This window comes from Myiozetetes cayanensis, unplaced genomic scaffold (assembly GCF_022539395.1).
Source record: "Myiozetetes cayanensis isolate MyiCay16 unplaced genomic scaffold, myiCay2020 scf6-25, whole genome shotgun sequence".
NCBI lineage: Eukaryota > Metazoa > Chordata > Aves > Passeriformes > Tyrannidae > Myiozetetes > Myiozetetes cayanensis.
Window position 1 is genome coordinate 20539980 of NW_026087853.1, and position 23742 is coordinate 20563721.

A 23742-nucleotide genomic window follows, 5' to 3' on the forward strand; every position below is an offset into this window, starting at 1 on the left:
GGAGCGGCGCGCGGCGGATCCCTGTGGATGCCGCCGCGCCAGCGGGAGCCCGCCGGGGCCGGGCGGGCCGGGCGGGCCGGGCCGCCCCGCCGCTCCGCCCGCCGCCGCCCGGCCGGCCGCGCTGGCCCTCGTCACCCTCCTCAGCTTCGCCTCCCGCTTCCACCGCCTGCCGGAGCCGCCGCACGTCTGGTACGGGCCGGGCGGGGCGTGCCCCCCTCCGTTCGGGCAGTGCCCGAGCCCCGGGGTGCGGGGGGTGCGTGTCCGTGTCCGTATCCGTGTCCGCGTCCGTGTCCGTGTCCGTGTCCGCCTGCTCCCGGGAGAAGCCGGCGGGTTGCGCCCAGCCTGCGCCCCCTGCTCCACCCAGGCCTTGCCCGGCGTGGGAGGGCCCCGTGTTCATCCCAGACAGATGGAGGGACGGGACGCTGGCAGGGAGGGCCCCAGGGAAGCGCTGCGCTCCCTGGCCAGCCCGCTCCTCGGCGCTGCTCTCGGGACGTGCTGCAGAGGGTCCTGGGGAGGCGGTTTTGTGGGCCTGCGGGCGGCAGGCTGACTTCTTAGCATCTCTGAGGGCAGTCTGGAATCAGAAGGGTAGACTACAGATTTTGGAGCGCTGATATCAAACTGTTTAAAAAAGAGCCCATCCTAGAATGACTGAAGTGCTCTCCATTATTTCCCAGTAAATGTAATGCATCGTCTCATATTGAATGCGTGGTGGTAACCCTCTACATGATGAAAAGCATGAGTAAAAAGACTTCCCTGGATTTTTTTTTTACTGTCTTCATCATTATAGAGTATTGGCTATTGTTAAGTTTGGGTTTTTTGTGTTTTGTTGTTTTGGTTTTTTTTCCAGTTGGGATGAAACTCATTTTGGGAAGATGGGAAGTTACTACATTAATCGGACTTTCTTCTTTGATGTCCACCCTCCTTTGGGGAAGGTAAACTGCTTTTCTGTTACATATTTTAGAAATCACAGGAGTGGGCCAATAGAAGTCTACTCTTGCCTTTTGGACAAAGGTTGTGATAAACTCCATTATCTTTCCTGTTGTTGGACATTGTGGTAGTTTGCGTTCTGTATCCACAACCTCAACTTGCAACTTTTTGTCTTTACAAAAGTACTTCAAATATGGGAAAACTACAGTATTGCATGTTGGGTATTTGAAAGGCTTGAAATTTAGAAAATCAGGGTGGTACTTATGGATTGGAGGGGTTATGTCATAGCAACCTACATTTGAAAGGAAACAAACTCATGATAACCTGTGTGCAAGTGAGATGCCTACTACAAAGGACCTGAGAGCGCTGTTTTTCTATTTTGACTTGTTTTAGCAACTCAAAATAGAGTTGTTTAGTTGTTTAGTGCTGATGAAGGTGTGCTCCTGCTGCCTCAACAAGGTTATCTTTCCTTTCAGACTGAGTCTTCTGAACCTAAAGGGATAGGGAGCTATGGGAGATTCTACAGAGACAGAATTCTCCCTGCTCAATCCCACACCTGGTATTTCTCTTCAGCTTGCAGTCGTAGTCCATAGCCAAAATTGTCCTGATTTTGCTTTTAGACAAAGAGCAATGTTTTTGCACACAGTATCTGTACATAAACTCTTGTTTGGATGATATGTCTGAGTTAAGTAGTTGTCCTCTGGATCAGTCTTGGCTTCTATTAAAATATTACCTCCAGTGCAATGTCTCTGACAATTTTTTGTTCACCTTTTCTCTTCAGATGCTGATTGGACTTGCTGGCTACCTTAGTGGATATGATGGTACGTTTCCTTTCCAAAAGCCAGGGGACCGATATGAGCAGCACAACTACATGGGAATGAGAGGGGTAAGACTCTACAGGCTAGTGCTGAGCTGGTTAGCTTTCCTGTGCTTTTCAATACAGAGGGTTACGTGATAAGAAGAGCTCTCCTGGATCAGATCAGAGGTCTGTTTAGCTTTGTGCCTTGTCTTTAAGCTTCTTAGAAAAGTGTCAGTGGTTCTTTTGTGAATGTCTTAATGCCTGTGAGAGGCCAGGTAAGAAATTAAGGTGATTATTGAGGCTAGCTCTTGCTGCTAGTTAGTGAGACTACACTCCTGTGTGGGACAGATATCTTGCCTGTTCTACCAAGGAAACATTGCTGAACTTGGGGTTCTCTCACTCCATTGTGCCTGGCTGCTCTGCTGGGGAGCCAAGGATGTCAAAAAGCCAGGATCATCCACTGTCACCTGCAGTTTGCCACCACCAGGGAACTGAGTAAAATGATGGAGCCTGGGCAGGGGGGCAGAATTTAGACTTGTATCCCTCTGAAACCCTGGCTGTACTGCTATCTAGGAAGACCAAGAGCCATATTACTGACAGCAGATAAGACAAACCAAAAGAAGAAACAGTGGCCGATTTTTAGTACCTAGAAAGAAGAGTAAATCTTGGTTTAGCTTTCAGTAATTCATGCTTCTAGATTTCCCTGAACCAAAGATGGGAGAAGTGCTAGAACAGACACTGAAGAGAATAAATTTTACTGTGATATTGCTTGCTTTTCTTTTGATTTCTGTTCATTCTCCTTCAACTGTCTTTGGTCTCATTTTTGTAGGGGAGGTGAATCTGGTCTGCTAAAGACATAAGGTGCAGGTGTATTTTGTTTTTAGATTTCATATTCTAGTATCTTGTTAAAATAAGTGGAGTACAGTGGATGTGTAGTACATCTACTTGACCAATCTTTTTATGGATATCTAATGCAGTCTAGCAGGAGGGTGACTTACTTGCTACTGACACCTCTACGAACAGAGCGTCTGTCCTCTGAACAGTGTCTTTGTTCAGTTGGCTTTTGTCCAGTGTTCTTAGTGACTCAGTTCAGCAACTGCAACACCTCCTGTTGTTGGTAGGTGTGGAAGATGAAGAAAAGGAAAGGGTGTGAGCACTCGTTCACCTTACGGAGGGTTATAGCTTCTCCCATTGTCTTCTTTTCCTGCAGTTTTGTGCATTCCTTGGCTCCTGCCTCGTTCCCTTTGCCTACCTCACAGTGTTGGAACTGTCAAAGTCACTGCCAGCAGCCTTACTCACAGCTTTCATCCTTATTTTTGGTAGGTGTTTCTGCTACAGCAAAATTGAGTAACCTGACTGTTTAGATAATTTAATTTCTTGATTATCATGTGTTACCTAACCAGCGGATATTTGGGTTAATGAGAGACATTCTCAGAAGCAAAGTAATTTCACTTTATATATACACATATGAGGCTTTTTAATTGGGGGTCCTCTTGAGGATATTACAGTGTTGTTTAGTTCATAGCTACGTCTGTTATTTTCATAACCACAGCATTGGACTACATGTCACCTCAATTTTAAGAATTTTTTTAAGATGTATGGTCAGGAATGATTTTGGGCGTGAGTGATGTCTCCCATATGAATTATATGAATTATAGAGATATTTAACAGTCTCTGCATTCCTATGGAAGAGTTCACAGTAAGAAATGATAAAGTTCCTTGTTGAATTGAGCCAAGTGGAGAAATTAACATTGCAGACAGAGTTATCCAAATTGGGGTTTTGTGGGGGCACACAGATATCGAGGCATGGAGACTTAAAAGACCCAAGTCATATTCATTTCTTATAGGTATCATTTGAAAGATGACTTCTCCTGTAGCATACTCTGGCACAATGCTGGTGCCCTTGGTAGATCGTTGCTATCTGTAATGCTCTCCATTTGAATATGTTATCAGCTCTTTCCAAATGGTGTTTCACAGATACTATTGTACTGCCTGGTTTTTTTGTTTGTTTTGTTGGTTTTTCCTATTTTTTTCCAAAGTAAAAGTTGCAATTTTCTGATCTCCTTCTGTTTCTAGAATTTCTCTCCTTCCCCTCGTCTTGACTATGTTCAGGAAACTGACTTCCCACAATCTTAGATTCGTTTTGGAACTGCAAGCCCCTTTGACATTGTTGTGTGTCTCTCTGCAGATACAGGCTGTATTACTTTGTCCCAATATATTCTGCTGGATCCCATTCTGATGTTCTTCCTCATGGCAGCTGTTCTGAGTATGGTGAAATGTAACAGCTGCGCAGATAGGTAAGATAAAGATGATAGTTTTGTTAAACTAAAAGGTATTCAACTTTCACACAGATAAAGGACTAGAACATGTCTACTGTTGGTTGTCTGATTGAATGGCTGAAATGAGATTATTTCAGGAAATTTGGAGGTGAAAATGGCTGTTGGTAGAGGAGAGAAATTTTTAGTATAAGTTTTTTTGTAACTAGGGAGAAAGTATTGTGACTGGGTTACACCAAGAGAGAGACTTAACCAGATTATTTTAGCATGAAGGGAAATTTCAGCAGAAGTAGTTTATGCAGTTTATGGAACTGCAAATCTTGAACATGAAGGTTAAAGTGTTTTAAAACTTGACAGGAAAGAAAGCTAATAAAAGACGGTTTAGGTCAGAGAAGGATGGTTGTAGCTTATTGAAGGTTTTGGTCCTTAATGGCTAAAATATTGTTATCTTGAACCAGTTACCTTGTTTCCAGGCAAGAGAAACACAGTTTATCTGTGACTGTAATCCTATCAAAACTTATGAAAATCCTGCTGTCTGAGGTAAATAGTATAATTTGTTTGGGTTTAGAGAAATTGTTACAAAAGCTTTGAGGGAAATAGAGCCAGGATGTTTCTGAATAAAGAAGTCAAGTTGCTGAGGATATTTGCCATGGACCCATCCAGAGGGGGATGGTGATTTCTAGGTATTGGTATATACCAAAAGGCTTCTTTGTGGCTGGGCCGCACAGAGTAGTTTCCCCACAATGCATCCAGAATTCAGAGAAACAAAACCTCAGAATGCTCTGTTATATGTGAGCAATTTTTATTTCGTGAAGCGTTCCAAGAACTGATCATATCAATCTTAGTGTGACTAGAGTACACATGGCTAAAATGCAGCCTGTAGTGTCATGTAGGGCCACCCAAGGCCATCCTCATCTACAACACATACCCCAGGGAGTGCAAGCACTAAGTTACGGGGCAGCACTTGATCAGCTCTGTGGGCCTTGACGTGAACTTATTTTTCATATGTTAGAGCTAATCCTGTTGTCAAAGTAGTTAATATCATGCAAATTGAAAGCCAGCTCTAGCTATTGTGTTGCTTAGCGGGTCATGGAGATTTTGTCTGATCAAAATGCAAGCGTCAAGGCATTAGGAGTTGGTAGGAAAAAGGTTTTAAATTCTACTGTCATCCTTTATCATCTCTTCTCAGTGGTTCAGTTTCATTTCAGTTTATAATACTTTTGCTTTTTGCTACAGCTTTTGTTTGTGCTTTGGATAGATGTTTTCCACCATGGCTTCCCTGCTTTAATAATGGTGGCTGCTCTTTTTTCTCCTATTCTTCCCCATGTCCCTAGCTTTTTGTCAGAAGTAAGTTTGTGTTTTATGGAGCAAAAGTCTTGTTTCTTTTCTCATAATTTCCATGTGATCACACTTCCTTCACACTAGCGTTTTAGCTTATACCTGTTGTCTATGTTTCCATCCTCAAAAGGGAGATTTAGGAATGTCCTGGCTGAAGTGTTGGACCCTTCTGAAGCCTGTATAAAGGTTTCACAAGCCTGTATCTGAAGACAGTATCCTTGCATGATTCTAAAAATAATAAAAAACTGGTTTTCCTATTCCTCTTGAGAAGATGGAGTATAATTTTGCAGGGTAACTTACTTGCTGTTTATTTTCATGATCGCAGATGCCCATTCCTGTAACCATCATTTTATTTACTGACTTTCTGCACTGGTCCTGCAGGCCGTTTTCTGCCTCCTGGTGGTTCTGGCTGAGTCTGACTGGTGTGAACCTTGCTGGAGCAATGGGGGTAAAGTTTGTTGGCCTTTTTGTAGTCCTCTTGGTAGGCCTGAACACAATCTATGACCTATGGGACTTGCTGGGGAACCTTAGTCTGTCACTGGTGAGTTTCAAAGACTTTTCTTAACTTCAAGTGTTTTGTTTTGTTCACTTTGTAATTCTCGTAATCTTTGACAACCATATAACTACTCAGACAGTGATACTCTGTGTGCAGCAAAAAGGTGCTTCTGATGTGGATGATGATAAATAAATATTAAGGTTATGAAAAAACTATTGACAGACCTTTGAAAAAAAACCAAACAAACTTATATTAGCAGGATGTAGTGTCATAAGACCGCAGCAAAAAGAATGTTGCTTTTTCCTTAGAGAAACTGTTACCTTTCCAGTTGGATGATTTTTCAGTCTAAGCTAAAAATGCTCATTGGGAATGGCTTTACAACAGCCTAAAGCAAGATGTTGTCCAGCACTGTTACATGACTTTCTGAGGAGTACGTGCTACCTGGCAGACAGGCATGTCTTGCAGCGCTTGGTTTGCATAAGCAGTGTGAGCTCAGGCTCTGCTTTGTGAGAGTTAGAGGGGCATAGGCCGCAGAGCAGGAGCATGCTATCCCATCAGGAGTCATAGAAATGCTCTGCAACTTACAGTATCCATAGCCACTCCAGAGGATGAAGGCAGCCATACCCTCTTTGATTTCACACACGTTTAGTTCCTAAAAGCTTTAAAAATTTTGCTAGTGAGCTTGAGCGCCCTGTCCTAATATATTGCATTTTGTGTTTGTGGACTGTGAAATCTGCCTTTTTGGAGAAATACTTTGATGTATCACTTGCTGTCTTGCAGCCAGGAGGAAAACAAATTCTTCAGTCATGTCTTTTAAAAGGTGTTCAGTTCTCCTCCTGTCTCAGTCTCTTCTGAAGCTTGAAAATTCTACTTTTTTCACTTAGTGTTTTTGTCTTGTTTTTCTCATAAACAGTGAGGGTTTTGAGGGACTTTTTCTGTTCCTGCTGTGTGATTTGTTTTTCTTTGATTAATGTGAATCAATATGGGCTGCAAAGATGCAATGTTCCAACTCTGGAGAAGCAGTTCTTGAGCAAAGTCACTTAATTACATTTGAAATGGAACAAATCCATCATGTCTATGCTTTCTGCCAGCAGACGGCTGCACAGTGATTTCATTTGTGTTGCTGGCAGCAAAGGCAGCAAACCCCTGAGTGTTAGAATATATAAAGAAATTTACTCCAAAAGGTAGATGCTTTCTGAATAACTATTTGTCAGCCTTAGTGCTTGATGAGAGAGGAAAAAAAAAAAAGTGAGGATTAAACTCCTGAAAGGCTGAATAACTTATCTCTGCATTTGTTAGGAAGCTATTCATGATTATTTACATGCAATGGTTTTGGGACTAATTTGATTTCTAGAATTCTCATCTTATCTTGGTCTACTCTTATGGTTTGCTGAGTGCTGTCTTTCACGTGCATTTTTTTTTGACTTTGCATTGAAGTCTATAGTTAAAGAAAAGTACAGACTTAAGTGCAAAGTCAAAAAAGAAAAATACAATGTCAAAAAAGAAAATTTTCATGAAGATTGAAGAATATTGAGGCTATTTTCAGCAGGAATTGAAGATTAGTTCATGTGCCTCTCCAGTGCATAAATGTGGTTATATACCATCAGTCAGCATTTTTGGAAGTGTCCAGTGGTTATTAAGTGTTCTGATGGAGTACATGAGCTTAACAACTCTTTTCTTTGTTGACTTCAGTGAGTTCTTAGTTTTGTAATGTGTTTAGTTCTTTTTCCATTACTTCTGAATTTGTCATACCTGGTGTGAAGGGATGGAGAATGAATAGCTTAATGATTGTGTGATAGCTATCGTGTAAAAAAATATGGAGAATAGCAGGTACATCTGCTTTCATCCACTTTGAAATGAGTGTGAACATTTAGCGAACAATTTTTGCTATTTTACTTGTTTTTTCTCCCACAGCTATTTATTATATAGCTCTACAACTACCTGAAAGGAGGTTGTAGCCAGGTGGGGGTCGGTCTCTTCTGCCAGGCAATCAGCAATAGGACAAGAAGGCATGGGCTTAAGCTCTGCCAGGGGAGGTTTAGGTTGGATATTAGAAAGAAGTTCTTTACAGAGAGAGTGATCAGACATTGGAATGGGCTGCCCAGAGAGGTGGTGGATTCACCGTCCCTGGAGGTTTTTAAGACGAGGCTGGATGTGGCACTGAGTGCCATGATCTAGTAATCACAGTGGGGTTGGATCAAGGGTTGGACTTGATGATCTCGGAGGTCTCTTCTAACCCAGTTAATTCTATGATTCTATGATTATCCACCCTGTATTTTACGTTATTTACTCTACTACCAGCAGTGTTAGTGGGATGTGAATATATGATGCTTGGGCATCTGTATAAAAACCATATTTTTAAGTGATTAAAATAAAATACTGTGCTTTTGTGTTGAGGCAGCTGAAACAGGTTTTGCTGATGACTTTTCTGTAGCTTCTGGCTTAGCAGCAACAGAAGTTGCAGTGTGAGAACATCCTTGCTAAGCAAGGTGATTTCTGTGAGTGAAGCATATCGAAGTCCCCAGGAAGTCCTGGTTAGATTCACAATTGCATAGAGAGACTTTCTCGGAGAACAAGTTTTCATTTTTCCTTTTGCTTAGCTTTGGCAGTTACTATTTTGGAAGCCATCTCTTTCTTGTGATTTTGTGTCAAAATGTGTACCATTGATAAACAAGTTAAGGTCCTTGTTTTCCAAGTATTTTCAGTGGGACCTGCCCAACCCCCTCTGCCAAAATTAGGGATGCTCAGCGCTTTGGAACGTTAAACCCTTCTATTACCTGTTTTTGTCTTTTTTCCCAAGACCCTGAAATTTCAAGGTACTGTAAGTCCAGCTTTGGGAGATACACAGCAATGTCTGCCTCAGCTTTTATTTCTGTCTAGGCCTTTTTGGGGTAATTCTGCAGCCTGCTGAGCTTGCTTGCATGGCAAGCTCCAGCTTTAGGACATCTACTCAGAGTCCTGTGAAGTAAGGAGAGGAATTGTTCCTGCAGGTGCACTGTTTGATTCAAGCTGTGTTTGTTACAGGTGATGTTTGGGAAACATTTACTGGCTCGCGTACTTTGCCTCATCGTGCTCCCACTTGCCCTCTACATGGCTATGTTTGCTGTTCATTTTACAGTATTAAATAAAAGGTATTTCACAATGTTTTTCTGCAGAAGAAGAGTCACTTGTCTTTACTTTTAATTAAAGGCTACTGATTATGTATTTCTCCACTTTCCGTGTCAGAAGCACAGCCACAAGCTGTGTCTGTTTAATTCCCTTCCGAGACTACTGCATTGTTCTTACAGAAAGGCTCTGGCCAAACTGGGAGTGAAACTGAATTTTAATTTGACACTTTCTGAAATGCCAAACAAGTAACCTAACAAAACTCTAGCTTCTTTTTTTTTTTTTCCCTTCTCTTTCCCGGACCTGGAAATGTCTCAACTTCATTCTTTGTCACTTTATAATTTAAAAAAAAAGTCATTGAGTTCCTGAAAAATGCTTTGGCTGTGATTAAAAAAGTAAGGCTGATTCTGCCCAAAGGGAAGGCTCTTCTCTGAGTGCCTGCAACCAAAGGATACTTTTTATATGCAGAGAGCACAACAGCTAGTAAAATGACCAAGTAATGTTTTCCATATGCCAGCATTAAGAAATGAGGTGAATATGCATTTCACTATTAAAAACAAAAATTAAAATTCAATCTGTTATTTTTCAGTTAAAGTCAACTGGTCTTACCATTAACCTCTTAGCAGAAATAAGACTAAAGGAGCTGCAGAGAGAGGCTTTGTTATATGTATCCTGACAGTTGGTCAGTTTATTTGTTGTAAGAACACTGAAAGATCAGTATGGTGCTTTTATACAGTGCCAGCAGATACACTTTTGTGACCTCAAGTCCTTGCAGCTCTGGACAATTTCCTGCGAGACTGTCTCTCTGCTATGATTCACAACATTAGAGGTGTGTGCATCTAAGGGAACTGCATTAATTCCTCTTCTGATTTCCTGTCTGCTTTTGTTGTTTTCCTCTGTAAAAACAATTTGGTAATGCATGACAGAGATTTGTGTGCTTTTGAATTGTCACATTCTTTGCTATCTTTTGTAGTGGCCCTGGGGATGGTTTCTTCAGTTCAGCATTTCAGTCCCAGCTGATCGGGAACAATCTTCATAATGTCTCCATTCCAGAGCGTGAGTGTCCAAACGAATGAACCGCTCTGAGTGTTGTCATTATACATGGAGGTTTAAATAAAACGGCATCTCCTGTTACTCAATGCAGGACAGTGCAGATTATGCCTTCATGGTTGTGCTTAGATCCATGCTGATCCATGCAGTTTTACGTACTGACAGAAAAGAAAAGTCTGTGTCCAGTGCGTGGTCACTAGCTGTTTCATCATATTCCTTCAAGTGGGAAAGATGCCATTTTGAGGGATGACAGTGTTGTGTGCATGCATGTTGTTATTTTTTGGCCTTATATTGCTTGAGAAAACAAAAATATATTTGTGCTATTCACCATAGGTTTGTAGGGTATTCAGATGTGGGATTTGTTTTCAAAACATGAGTTAATGAAAACTGTCAACTTCTTTGTGTCCCTGGTCCGGCTGTGTTCTTTTCAGCGTGCGTGTGAACTTATAGGCAAGATGGCTCTGTGGTTGTTCTCTAATCCTCAGTTTGGCTAGGGACTACTGAGCCTTTAATCTGGTTTAACTGTCTGACACTTCATCTTTTCTCTGGCTGTTCCCTGCTCCAGAGCTGCTACCGGGAGAGCGTCAGGTCCACTCTCCAAGACAGAGTTCTCTCACTTGTGTTGGGAGGCTATGAAGGAAGGTGTCTTAAGCCAGGGTATCAGCTCTGCTGTCTGGTAGCTCATCTTGCCTTCCTTCCCTCTTGTATTGCCGCAGGGGTCGGCAATGGAGTGCTTCAAAGTAGTCATGTGCTTTTCAAACTTGATCATGTTTTAATTTCATCATATACTCTTAGGGAAAGCCATCTCAAACCTCCCATTATTGAAATTACGTACAAAAGAGCTATCGCTTCTCTTTATGTTAAAACTCAGTGGGAGAGTTTTAAGTGTTTAAGCCAAATGTATGTAACAGTTTCACTGAATCGTGGTTGGGGATGGAAGGTAAGCTTGCAATGAGCCCTGTGGAGTAACGTGTCAAACAGGAAACGAGCTTCATCAAAATGAACAGGACAATGTATGTCTAATTGGAGCACTGTAGACTAGCTGGGGGAGATACTTAGAGGAGAGCTGCCTTATGCCTTTTTTCCTCCTTCCTTCTCGTGCAGACTTGGCATATGGGTCTGTGGTCACAATGAAGAACCTTCGGATGGCAGGGGGTTACCTTCACTCCCACTGGCACCTCTACCCAGAGGGCATTGGGGCCCGCCAGCAGCAGGTCAGTGTGCTGTGGTGGTATGGCCTGTGACTGCAACCACTGGCTCATTCCCTTTGCATTTAGCATTAGGGGCCACTGTGACAGGAGCTGTGTGTTTATTCAGGGTCTGTTACCCCCTCAGTGCCACAGCTGTGTGCTTGGCCTGGAAGTCTGACTAAAACAGGAGGTTTGAAGAGAGCCTACCACATTGCACCAGAGGGGTGACTTACAGTAACAAGGCCTTGCTGTAATGCAAGACCACCCTCCATAAATGGAGACCAAGAGGACTTCAGAATAGTCTTCCTGTATGAAAGTTATCTCAAGGAAGGCTGTAAAGCTTCTGTTTAAAACAAATACATTATGTTATAGATTTTATTGCTTTATATTAAAAGCAAGGGACTAGAACTGTTGTGTACTGTTTTTACTCCAGCCTCTGGTCTCTGTGACCTTACATGAATGCCTCTCTTTTGTACCTTACTTTCCTTATGTGTCATCGAGGAATTTGTAAGGGTTTGCTCATTAAATAGCTGTACATTTATAATGTACATTTATAATATACATTTACCTTAATGAAAGTATCTGAATAAGAGCTTCTTGTTAAACGATTAAGCAATAAGTGAAAGTAGATACCAGAAATCATGTAACTATCTCTAATTAAATAGTACAAAAATTAAATAAATTTCTTATTTTTGTCCATCATCATCAAGCTTCACAAATCTTTGGAGCTTCTGCACCTTTCCCAAGATATATTTTACATTTTGCATTTTATCATCTAAAAATTGTTCTGAGCTCCTTGAAAGAAAGTTGCCAGAGAAACACAAGTGTTTGGTTTTTAACTCCCTTCTGTGGTGAGGAGGAAGTTTTCAGAAGTGACAGCTTTATCTCAGTCTTCTTCTTCTGCTGTTTGTCACAATGAAAATTTCTAATACTCTCATGTGACATTGATGTCTATTACAGTAGATGGAGATGTCATATCAGAACTGGCTCAAGTATAGGCAGAATTCAAGTGCATAGCATGTTTTACAACACTAAAAGCAGGGAAGGGGAATCTGGAGAGGACACTAATGGGACTTCCTTGATAAAAGTGGGAAAGAGTGGAGATTTCCCCCGTGTGCTTCGTGCCCTGGTGGTAGGACAGGGCTAGGATTCTGGGAGAGTTTGGGGGCTCTGGAGAAGAGAAGTGAATTTAGAACTTGGAGGAGATTTAGGGAGGAAAAAGTGATCTCTACCTCCACCTTACCCTCCTCTCCTCAAGGTATGAGGTTCTACCTTCAACTCTCTCTTTTTACCCCACCCTCAGACACTCTTCCGTGTTTTAACTCTCACCAACCCACTGGGACATCTGCTCCCATCTGAGTGGGAGGCACAGGTCTGGGTCTGGGCTGGCGTCCCACAGAGCAGGGCTTGCTGCTGCTGGAAGAGGAGAGTGAGCCAAGGGGGCTCAGTTCCTCGTGCTCTGGGGGGCAGCATCCTAGAATAAGATGGTCTCTCATGTCCGTGGCAGCAGCAGGCACAGTTACTCTGTGTGAGGCTGAGCAGGCTGGCAAGGATTAGCTGTGTAGCATGTGCAGCTCTAACAGTTGATCCCTGAATCTTACCTTGGATCTTTTGGCAGAAGTATTACGGTTGTCATGGCCTATTCTCATGCATCTCTGCTGTCTATAAAGCCAGTGCTGCTTCCATCTTCTGGTTCTGGTCAGTGATTATTCAAGAGTTCAGGTTTGGATATCCTGTTGTAGAAGGAGCCACTGGAGTGAGAGGAGGTCAAACTGTATGGTTGGAGGCTGTTACTTATGTCAGTGAACTGCAAGTGTAGTGCTTCTGAGCATACAGGCTGTACACTGGCTAAGAGGGGTGGTCTGGATTAAGGAGTGGCCCATAACTGACCTTCTAGGGGGCACAATCATAAAAGTAACCCCAGGATTTCTGTGTTATTGGTGCATTCATTTGGGACTTCGATTTGCTGGTGAATGTGTGTCTTCTATCACCAGCTTTTTTCATGTTTCATAAAATAATTAATGCTGTCCTTTCAGGTCACTGCCTACTTACATAAAGATTTGAATAACCTGTGGATTATAAAGAAACATGATTCAGATGCAGGTAACAAATACCAGTAAAATGCCTTTTATAACTACTGCTTCAGTTTTTCACATAAATATTCTGAGTTCCCTCCAGGACAGATTATCCTTCATGGATGTGAGAGGGAGAGGAGGAAGAACAGGGGGAAGCTGGCTCCATCTTGATTTATGTTGCGTGTGTCTACTGTGCTTTTGGTTCTTCTCTAGATTGTACAGTTGAAATAAATAGGCTTTTCTCAACTGAAGGTTGCATTGACAATTTTTCAGCTGGATAGGACCACAAATAACAGCAGAGAGGAGATTAGTCTGAACTCAGTATTTTTTGCAATCATATTGTGGCTGAGAGTCCTGTGGAGGCTGGGTCCTGGTACATTCTGGTACATTGTATTTAACAGATTTTTGTGAATGATTGCTTGGGACAAGATAAGGGTACTGAAGGTGACAATCTACAGTTTGCAGATACATCTGGTTTAGAATATTACCTAGTGCAGCTAAGGCATGCTTTGTCTGTCAGTTTCCTTTTTTCTACCTGCTGCCTGTGTATCGACACAAAGTTGTTTGCTTGTATTGTCTGCTTCAGGCATGAGCATTAACAAGAAACTTTCTAAGACCCTGATATGTTTGTCAGTACCTTGATATAACTAGTTTGCCTTCCTTCAGCAGATCTGTCAGACCCCTTGAGCCCTGTGGAGTTTGTGAGGCATGGAGATATTATACGTCTGGAACATAAAGAGTAAGGACGATTTCTGGGATTCAAAGAGATTACATGATTGAATGGAATTGGTGGGAGATTTGTCCTGCTGGAGACAATGTGGTTAGGCCAGCACAAGCAGGCTGTGTGACGGAGGTATCTATATATCTGCATTTCCAGTGTGAGATTTGTAGAGGTTTTTTCTATGGTTTATGTTTGAAAGGTGTCTGTTAAATAGGAAACTTCTAACAGGACAACACAACTTTATTAGAAATACGTATCTAAGCAGCAGAGAGATTTGTTCTGCTGTGTGAGGTGCAATACTCAGGGGTAACTCTTGCAGAGAAGCAATTTTTAAACCCTCATTGGATGTGGGCTTGTCCCCATTCCTTTGAGTTTTCTAGGTAAATAAAGAGTGAGGGTTTTTTTTCGGTGTACTGCAAGTGTCCTGTTCCTACATGCATAGGCAGCATCCACCTGCTGAAGTTCTGAACAGCACCGAGATCACAGCAGTGAAACAGTGAATGAAAATGTCAGCTGGTGCCTTCCCTCTCTGCAGGGAATACCTAAGAGGAACCAAGTCACCCTAGTGACTTGATATTTGGTTTTTGTCTTGTCTAATGCCACTGTGCCAAAATGCCTCATGCTTTCACAGCTTTGATTTCTTAACAGAACCTCAAAATTTGTGAGCCAGGAAGTCATGTTGTGTTGTATTCAGTATGGCATCTGCACAACTAATTGCTTAGGTTTCCAAAATTATTATAAGACTGTTTTTTTTTAATCCTTTGAATTTGGGGGTTTACCTTAAAATATATGATAATGAGCATGATAAAAATGGGTTATACAAAACCGGTTAAGTCGCGGTGAGGTGAAGCAGCGGTGCTGCGGAGGGGATGCTGCAGGTGGCGCTGGTGTTACGGACTGGCCGGGGTATGGCCAGGATCCTCTGGCTGCCTCAGTCACCAGTCCCTGCCAGGGCGGGAGGCTGGCTCCCTGCACCGTGCTGGGTGCTAATGGTGGCCGCTGATTCCCCCTAAATGGTACAACCTTCTTCCTCAAAAGCAAAACCGATGATCATAGAAGGTCAGGATCTTGCTTTTCTTCTTACAAGAGCAAGTCTGTTTGTCCCACCTTTACGGTAAAAAAAATAAACAAACCCCACAGCAAAACAAAAGCCCAACAATGTCTTTTTCAATTGGAGGTGATAAATTGTAGCTTGAGGGTTGTATTTATTCATGCTGTCGTCCTTTTCCATCACTGCCTAGCATGGCATAAGCTCAGAGTCACATGGTGGGAAGCGACAGATTCGATCAGTATCCCCCATTCTGTTTAGGCTGAATCCTGCCTGCCCTCAGCTGGAATTCAGTGGTTAGAGCACTGGCAGATCTCTGAATGACTCAAACCAGTGTTCTTATTACAAATGGACAAGGTTCAAAGTTTGACTTCTAATTTAATTTCAGAACTTCTAGAAATCTGCACAGTCACCAGCATGAAGCTCCCCTGACGAGGAAGCATTTTCAGGTCACTGGCTATGGAATAGTAAGTGAAGGCAAGACAGAAGAAAAGCTCCTTCTTTTGGGAAGAGTTCATATCATGCCGAGGGGATTTATTGTTAGCCAAGGTGGGAGGTGGGCATCTGCCATCCTGAAGGAAAAACTGATTTAGTGTGAAATGGCTTATCTCATATTTAAGGTCTATTTAATCTGAACACAGATAAAAAAAATAATTTAAACTTTTACTGCCAGTCTAGCTTTGGCAGTATTCAACTCCAGAAGTGACAAACTGAGCAACCTTGAAGTTGCTCTGACAAGTATTATTTTATGTATTTGGCCTTGTCACATAGACAAGTGCCTTTTTAAAAGAATGATGACAGAATTTTGAATCATGAAAATGGAATCTGCTTTGCGGGCTGAATTTCCAAACGCAAGGATCTGTTGCCTAAACCCCTTTTATGAAGCAGCCAAGTTACTCCTGTTTGTGCTGTCATTCTGAGCCACAGTCAAGTATGAATCGGAAGAAAAAGAATTCAAGTTGGCAAGATAAAGATGTATTTGTGAATGCTTGCTCATGTCTAAAATGAACTCCTGATGGGGAATCTCTTCTGGGAAGTGTCAGTAAGAGTAGTCTGGGCTAGTTTGTTTAGCTTTGCCACCATTACAGTTTCTGAATTTCCTATTTGCAGTGCTTCAATTCTGTAGGTTTTCTAGTTTGGGGGGCGGGGGGGTGTTGGGTTTTTTGTTTGGTTTTGTTTGGGGGTTTGTTTGGGTTTTTTTCTGGTTTTGTGATTTTTTTTTTCTGCAATGCTATGTTTGCATGATAGAATGGAACAGGAGACTCCAATGATTTCTGGCGCATTGAAGTGGTGGGCAGAAAGACCGGGAAGCTCATCAAAGTGCTACGGAGTCAGATCCGGTTAATCCATGTGGCCACAGGGTGTATATTGGGCTCTTCTGGAAAGACTCTGCCAAAATGGTAAATAGTTTGTAATCCCCCTCCACCCCTGCAAGGCCTTGGAGTGACATGTTCCTTTACTCAGTGGTGCTTTTAAACTAAGCAATAACCACATTTCCTCCCTTTTTTAAAAAGAATAAAAATGGAACTAACAGATACTAAAAATATAACCAGAGGGGAAGATCTGGGTTAGGGTTATGCAGTCTGTTACAGTGAAGATATACAGCTCTGAAAAATAATATGCCTTACTAAAGAGATCCAGGAGTGGTATGGACATAGCCAGGAGGGGATGACAGACATGTTCTTTAAGTCCCATTTTATCCCCAGGGTTCGCAAAAATCACTAGAAACCGGGGCAGTTTATGCTGTTCCATACCATTATTATCAAAATTTTATTGGTGTTAATTTGTCTTGTGGTTGGAAGACCTTATACCATTTTTGCATGCAACATCTGAAGCAAGGGCAGTGGTTACAAACTGCTATTAGCAGGGGTCGGGATTTTATATGTCCTAGAATTATGTATCTTCATCATTAAAATGACACATATGCAGAGACACTGAGACTAATGGCAAGCAAGCTGCCATACCTGCAGAGCTGTACTGGGAGGGATGCTAACATGGATCTGGAAGCAGCATTCTGTGTAGTGATGTTGCTACTGTTTCCAGAGCTACCTCTGTTTCTGCTATCTTAGATTTCCCTTCACTGTGTTATGGTAAACCTGGATTATAAGGAATCCTGTGGATGCTGAATCATAGGGAGTGCAGGCAGGTACCTATGGTGACTGCCTGGTCAGGAATGCAAGTGCCATTTAGACTTCACCATAAAAATGAGCTCATATGTAAATAATGTCTTTGGTTAAAAGGAAAAAAAAAGTCAGTCTCTGTCAAGAGCATTCAAAAAAGGTTGTGATTTGGGTTTTTTTTCCACTAACAAAAACTTACTCTGTGCGTGGAAGTTATTGCCAGAAAATATTGATAATCCTAAGAGCTAAGGGGAAAAAAAATACTTGTTAACTGCAAGGGGTGGCTAGAGTATACTGTATTTTTATATTTCTTTTTAATTTAAAGGGTAGTAATCACTGTTCTTCCAAGTAAGATAATTAATTAATGGATTAATTAATTAGTGGTGATTGATAGAAAATTCCTTGTTAATCTGTCACATTACTGTAGGGTTTGATGCACTTGCTCCCAAAGTTTTTGATGTGACCTGCTAGAAATAGAGTGACAGACAAAGAACAGTCACTGGTATCCCCTAAGGTAATTCTTTTGTTTCTGTAATACAGTTGTTGTAGGCATGGATTCATTTAAATTAATGATGGTGATTTTCTTCTGGAAGGACTATAAAGGTTGAACTGAAGTAGTTGCTAGTTATGAATGTGCATCATTTTCAAAAATCCCACCTATGGACCTAGGTTTTTTTAGATGTCCAAAGTTAGAAATGTGGTTCAGTAGAATTCAGTAGAATTTTGATGTTGGCTGCCTTGCAAATCTGCATTGATTTCTACATGGTTCTTAGAGCATGCAAGAAGCAACTGCTGAGGTTACATGATATATGGTAGGTGTTGTGGAGAAGTATAAAGCTAAATGGGGAAAAATCAGACATGAACTGGAAATATTGAGTGTTCTTGTGGGGTGGTGGTTAACTGTTCTGCTGTTCCGCAGGGGTTGGGAACAAGTGGAAGTCACCTGCACACCGTACCTGAAGGACACTCCCAATTCCCTCTGGAACTTTGAAGATCATATTAACCCTAAGTGTAAGTAATTTATTTCCTTTTAGTTTGAGAGTGCATCTTGGCTTGCTGTTAAAGAAAGGGATGAGCTATCAGATGGCAATAACTGGCATTCAGCATTTGGAATTTGTGTGTTCTTTCCCAGCTTAAGTGCAGACTTGCTGAACTTGGGCCATTGCAGAGTTGCAGAGCCTTTTTCTGTTTCACTGTTTGTACTGCAAGCTGATGATAATGCTTGAAATGTAGTGGAAGTATATAGACTTTAAGGATTTTGAGATCTTCATGGGCAGCTCTGCAGTTTTTAACGTTGTTTGTTTAATCGGGAATTGTTGTCATTGATGTATGTCATACGTATTTTGATGGTTTTTTAAAAGGTCTAGGATCCACCCTGTTCTGGTGTATTTTTTTCTCTCACATACTGGGGGCATGCTAAATAATCACTTTGCAGTACCATCAAGAAATGAATAGTGTGTGACAGAGATATGAGTTTGTCAGTGATGACAGATGGGCCTTGCAGCCTCATCCAGGAGTTTCATATTTCACAGCCTCATCTGGCCCAAGTTATTCAACACAGTTTTCATCCCATGAATTGCAGGTGACTTGGGCTGAGTTCTGAGTTATTAAAAAACTTACTGTTCTTCATCCTTTGAGAGCAATTGTATGCAAACCAAAGGAGAGAAATCCTGGGCTCTTGACTTGGTAGAATTTCTTGTTCTGTTGTAATGCATTCCCACACGTATGGCTCATTTACAGATAAACAGCAGCCTATGAAGAGTATATCTCTAATTTCAGCCAGAAATACAAATCTGTTTATTTCATGGAGTTCTATCTCTTTTTCTTGCTCCTGGAAGTAAAGGAGAAAATCTAGGAGTACATCAGTTGTAAAATTCACTGGGGGATACTTTTGACTGCAAGCCTCTGTGTCCAGAATATGAATGAATTTCACAGAGAATTAAAAGAGATTCTGGAAGCAGATTTGTTGCAGGAGAGAATTTAGTTTATTATGAAAGATGCAAATAAATGTAAACCACACAGACGTCTAATCTATTTTTCTCTCTTTTTCCTGCAGTGCCCAACATCAGCCTGGATGTTTTGAAGCCTTCTTTTGCAGAAATTCTGCTAGAATCCCACATGGTTATGATCCGGGTAGGATATCGTTAATTCTAGGTTATCATTTTCTTTCTCCTCTCTCTGGCATCAAAAAGAAATAGCACTTTCTGAGAAATCTGGGTGATGGCTGCAAGCTAGGGCAGAATTTACATGCCTGAGCAACCTACTTGAATTTATACTTAGAAAGAGGAATGGAGCTAATTCTTCCAAGTCCAAGTTTGGAAGCCTTGGACTTAATGCCTGGCTCTGCTGTTGGTGTGATCTGGCTACAGCCTAGTTATGTCATACTTTACTTATCTTCCTGGAAGATTTTAAATTTAAAATAGTATTTTTTAGGCAGGAGGATGTTACTGTGGTCAAAGTCAGAAAAATAAGCTAAACAGACATTTAGGAGAACAATAAGTATTTGGATTGAATTTTTTTTTTTTAAGTTCATCAAGGTGCTGTGATTTCTGGTTTCTTCTTTAACTCTGAATATTAAAAGAAAAGAGCAGATTCAATATTTTCAAGGTGAACTGCTCTTGCAGTTTTTTCTCTGTGATTGTTCTCTGTGCTCTTGGCCACAGCCCTCCTGCTTCCAGCTCCTTAATCCTTCATCTGAAGAATGAGAAGTTACTATTTTGAGAGAGGAGTCCAAGGTTTTCTTTGCTATTGTTTGTAAAGGTCTTCTCAGATTTTTAAGAGAAAGAAAGTAGTCAAGGAAATTATTGTTAATGCTTGTAAAGTGTTTCCATGGCAATCAGTGATAATGTGTCTCAGGTAAGGAAGCACCTGCATGAGTTTCCATGGAAATAATCTTTCTGAAGCTTGTTTTTTTCATAGTGGAGGGAAACCTGCCACAGTAGTCTCTTAATGAACAAAGGTCTTGCTTATGCAACATATGTCCCCAGTGACAGAAAAGCTGGAGAAATGAAAGAATACTGCCTCTTATGGTACATAAAGAACATTTTTACTTGCACAATAATAGTAAAACATTAATTTTCCTTATTGCATTCTCTTCTGCGGAAGATGATGTGTTTATGTAAGTCAGAAAAGAGCTTTCACTCAGGAAGAGTATTGATGTATGTTTGTGTACACAGGCATTTCTGGATAGGTGTTGCAGCATAACTACCTGCTCAGGTAAATTTTGTGTTTACTTATCTGTAGGGAAACAGCGGTCTCAAACCAAAGGACAATGAAGTTACATCCAAACCTTGGCACTGGCCCATCAATTACCAGGTATATTGATTAGTCCACCTTCTTTTCTATTTTCAAGTGCTTTTGCAGTGCCTCTAGAAGCATAGCACCTCTTAATTGCACTGAAGATGCAATTGGACTGATGAATATTTATTTTACTCCCTTCTGCTCTCTTTCCTCAGGGCCTGCGTTTTTCTGGTGTCAATGAGACCGATTATCGTGTCTATTTACTGGGAAACCCAGTAAGTTGGAGTGGGAGGTTCCAAATCAATGCCTGTAGCAAATTTTAGCTTAGTCTTGCTACTTCCAGTGACAGTGTTTCTCTTCCTTCTCCTTCTCTTGGACTGTCTCTCTTATTGTACTCTTAATGTTTGCATGTAACTTTTCATTTCCTCTCACACGCATGTGTCCACCATAAAGCCACAAATCTTTCTTTTCTTTCCTGTGTAGGTGATTTGGTGGCTAAATCTGGTCACTATGGGGTTATATTTTCTGATATCAATTTGCACTGCAGTGGCACTGAAGAGAGGTGTCCAACTGACATCTGAACTCAAAGGTGAGGTCAATCTTCCTTTTCATAAATGCCTTTTGCAGGCACATGAAAAGTGTATGGATGGCAGGACTTTGTGCGTCAAGGGTGGGAAACCACTGAGCATGAATTATTGAGCAGGGTCCACAAGGAAAAAAGAGTGGGATCTTCCTATGTTAAATAGCTTAATAGTGAACAGTACAGATCTTCAACAGAAATGCTGCAAGGGATACAGGCCAGTTGGGTCGATCTCCAGCTGTGAAGGTCTGCATGTTCTCTGTACTACTGTAGTATGCACAGCGTTTTAAAATGAGAAATGTTCCCGATCTTTTTGCAAAGCAAATGACAAATGCAAGAGATACAATGGTCCTTTCCTGGATCATTGTAGAGGTAGAGCTATTCACAAACCCTAATAAGTTGTATTTTGACCATTCCAGCTTACTTCAATGGTTGCTTCATTTTGTAGATTTCCTTGTGGGAAGTGAATTCTAAAATGTGATGGGAAACTACTCAATTATAGAATAAGTTATTGGCTAAGCTGTATACATACACTAGAGCTCTCACTCTCTTCCCCAGGCTCTGAAAGCTAGGCAACATTTCTTTCCAGGCAAAGTGATAATCTGAATAGCTCATAGTCTCATTGCAGACAGAATAAAAAACATCAGTAACTGGAGTCACCTGATTAGTCTGATGTATGCCCTGAGAAACTGCATGTTTGGTCTTAACCTGCAGGATAATCAACCTCCTGCCAGTCCCTTGAGACTTATGTCTCTGTATCTTTTCTGATAACTGTTCTCCTGAGAAGTGTTTGTTTGTATAGGGATAGGTGCAATTGCACAAGAGTTTGTAATGGAAAGCTAGAACTTGTTTCGCTTAGAAAAACTGCAAAATGCCCTTTCAAACGGGTTAGATGGGGTTTTTTTTCCTTCGTTCTGCATTTCAGAGAAAATTACAGGGAAACCCTGTGAGCAAGATATCTCTCTCTGTGGTATGCAGAGAGATAACATGTTTGCAGATGTGTACAAGGCCTCCTTGGGAAGGCGGTGCAGAAACAGAGAGGATAAAGGGGGCCCCAAGGGGGCGGGAACTTGCCTTTTGCCCTGGAAGATCCAGTGCATGCTGCATTGTAAAAACGTGGTCCTTGCATCTGAAATAAATCTTTTTTTTAATCCTTTCATTGCCTTGGTATTCTTGGGAAGAATACTTGCGTACGTTTACCTTACAGTGTGTTTATAAAGAATACAGGCAGGATGTTGCAGAGACTTGAAGCAATTTCAGACCAATACATGACTTCCTGCAAAGATCTTTCCTGCTGAGTTTATTTAGTGTGTTAAGGTTTGCAGATAGGAACTGTGGCTGAGTTTTCTGTGGTCTGTATACTTGTGTTCCAGAACTGTCCAGAGTCGTGCTACGTGGTGGAGGGCAGATCACACTGGGTTGGCTTCTTCATTACCTCCCTTTTTTTATGATGGGACGAGTTCTCTACTTTCACCACTACTTTCCTGCCATGCTTTTTTCCAGCATGTTGACAGGTAAATACTAGAGTCTTGGAGAAGACAAGGTGGGAAAACAGGTGAAATTCCATTAAATTTAATGTTTTCAGATGAAAAAGTTTATTATTTTTAATAGGCTTTCTGCTTGCTTGTGCAAAGTGCTTGAAAATATTGACTAATTCAATATGTTTTTCACAAAGCACCTTGCATTGCCAAATTGTTTGGGTTTGTTTTTTTTTTACTACCCTGAAAAGGCAGTCATGTCTAATGTTTAGGGCATTTAAATTTAGAGACGGGATTCCTATTCTCTACTGTTTCATTGTTTGTATATGCTTTTATACAAATTGCTTCCCTTTGTTTGCTTTCATGACTTTTCTGTCATGTATATTTATAATTTGGTCTTGGTAGCTTTTTCTGTAATTTTGTACCAGCTTAGGATCTTAGGCCTAGATCTCATTTGCATTTATTCAAATGGAAAGGTAGGGAAAAAAAGAACCTTCTGCTGATACAAAACAATCTCAGTAGTTTTGAAGGTTACCAAGATAAGTTAATTTAAAAATTGAATGATCTTCTGGTGTTAACAGAGCTTCATCAGCCCAGTCTGTGAACATGGCAGCTCTGTTCTTCCCCTGACTCCTACCTCTTCCTTCTAGGAATCACCTGGGACTCACTACTGAAGTTTTGTGCTGGGTTCTTGTCACCCAGCACTACAGCTAGAAAAGTATATGGAGGGGGGTTCCTGGCACTGGTTCTGCTTATCCTGTACAGGTGAGTGCTAAAAGCTTAACTTTTCATGAATGTGTGATAGCTGCTGTCTCAAACTTTATTGCCTGTTAATTTTCCTTAGCCTTGGGTGTCTCTTCTCTCCTGAATTTGTCAGACATCCTCAAGCTCAATCCTAAACCCTCAATTTTGATGAGATTTAGCATCTGTGTCCCAGTAGTGCTTTATAGAACATTTTTTCCATTGCAGGGAATCTTTCTTTTGTCCCAGCACGCAGTGTGAACACTCTGTTTTCCTCCAATCCCCAAATTCAGTGGTTTCTGGTTCTAGTCCCGATGATGGTGCTGTATTCCTCAAATACAGGCAAATTTTTCATTGCTGTAGGTTTTATCAGCTGTATTTTCTCCAAAACTGTTGGTTTCTAAGAGAAAATACCCTGTGTTTTAAAACTGTTTGCTATGTATATATTGTGTTCAGCAGAGATTAGAAGGTTCCCAGTGGAGCTTAGTGCAACCCAAAGACAGAGATTCTATAGGACATCTCTATGGACTAATCTGCTGCAAAGTTCTTGAAACTGAA

At 41.3% G+C, this 23742-nt stretch overlaps 1 protein-coding gene across 1 annotated transcript in view; it reads left to right on the top strand.

Moving 5' to 3' along the window:
* The first annotated feature begins 27 nt into the window (after positions 1 to 27).
* Positions 28 to 23742, top strand: part of POMT2 (protein O-mannosyltransferase 2) — a 28726-nt gene continuing 5011 nt past the window's right edge. The window contains 21 exon segments of the mRNA XM_050336220.1: positions 28 to 90; positions 92 to 189; positions 848 to 932; positions 1709 to 1813; positions 2937 to 3045; positions 3915 to 4023; positions 5722 to 5881; positions 8861 to 8967; positions 9915 to 9997; positions 11096 to 11205; positions 13218 to 13284; positions 13923 to 13995; positions 15414 to 15492; positions 16274 to 16425; positions 18065 to 18156; positions 19202 to 19278; positions 20389 to 20460; positions 20601 to 20660; positions 20869 to 20974; positions 22339 to 22479; positions 23094 to 23208. Coding sequence (XP_050192177.1) covers positions 28 to 90; positions 92 to 189; positions 848 to 932; positions 1709 to 1813; positions 2937 to 3045; positions 3915 to 4023; positions 5722 to 5881; positions 8861 to 8967; positions 9915 to 9997; positions 11096 to 11205; positions 13218 to 13284; positions 13923 to 13995; positions 15414 to 15492; positions 16274 to 16425; positions 18065 to 18156; positions 19202 to 19278; positions 20389 to 20460; positions 20601 to 20660; positions 20869 to 20974; positions 22339 to 22479; positions 23094 to 23208 — 2063 coding nt within the window.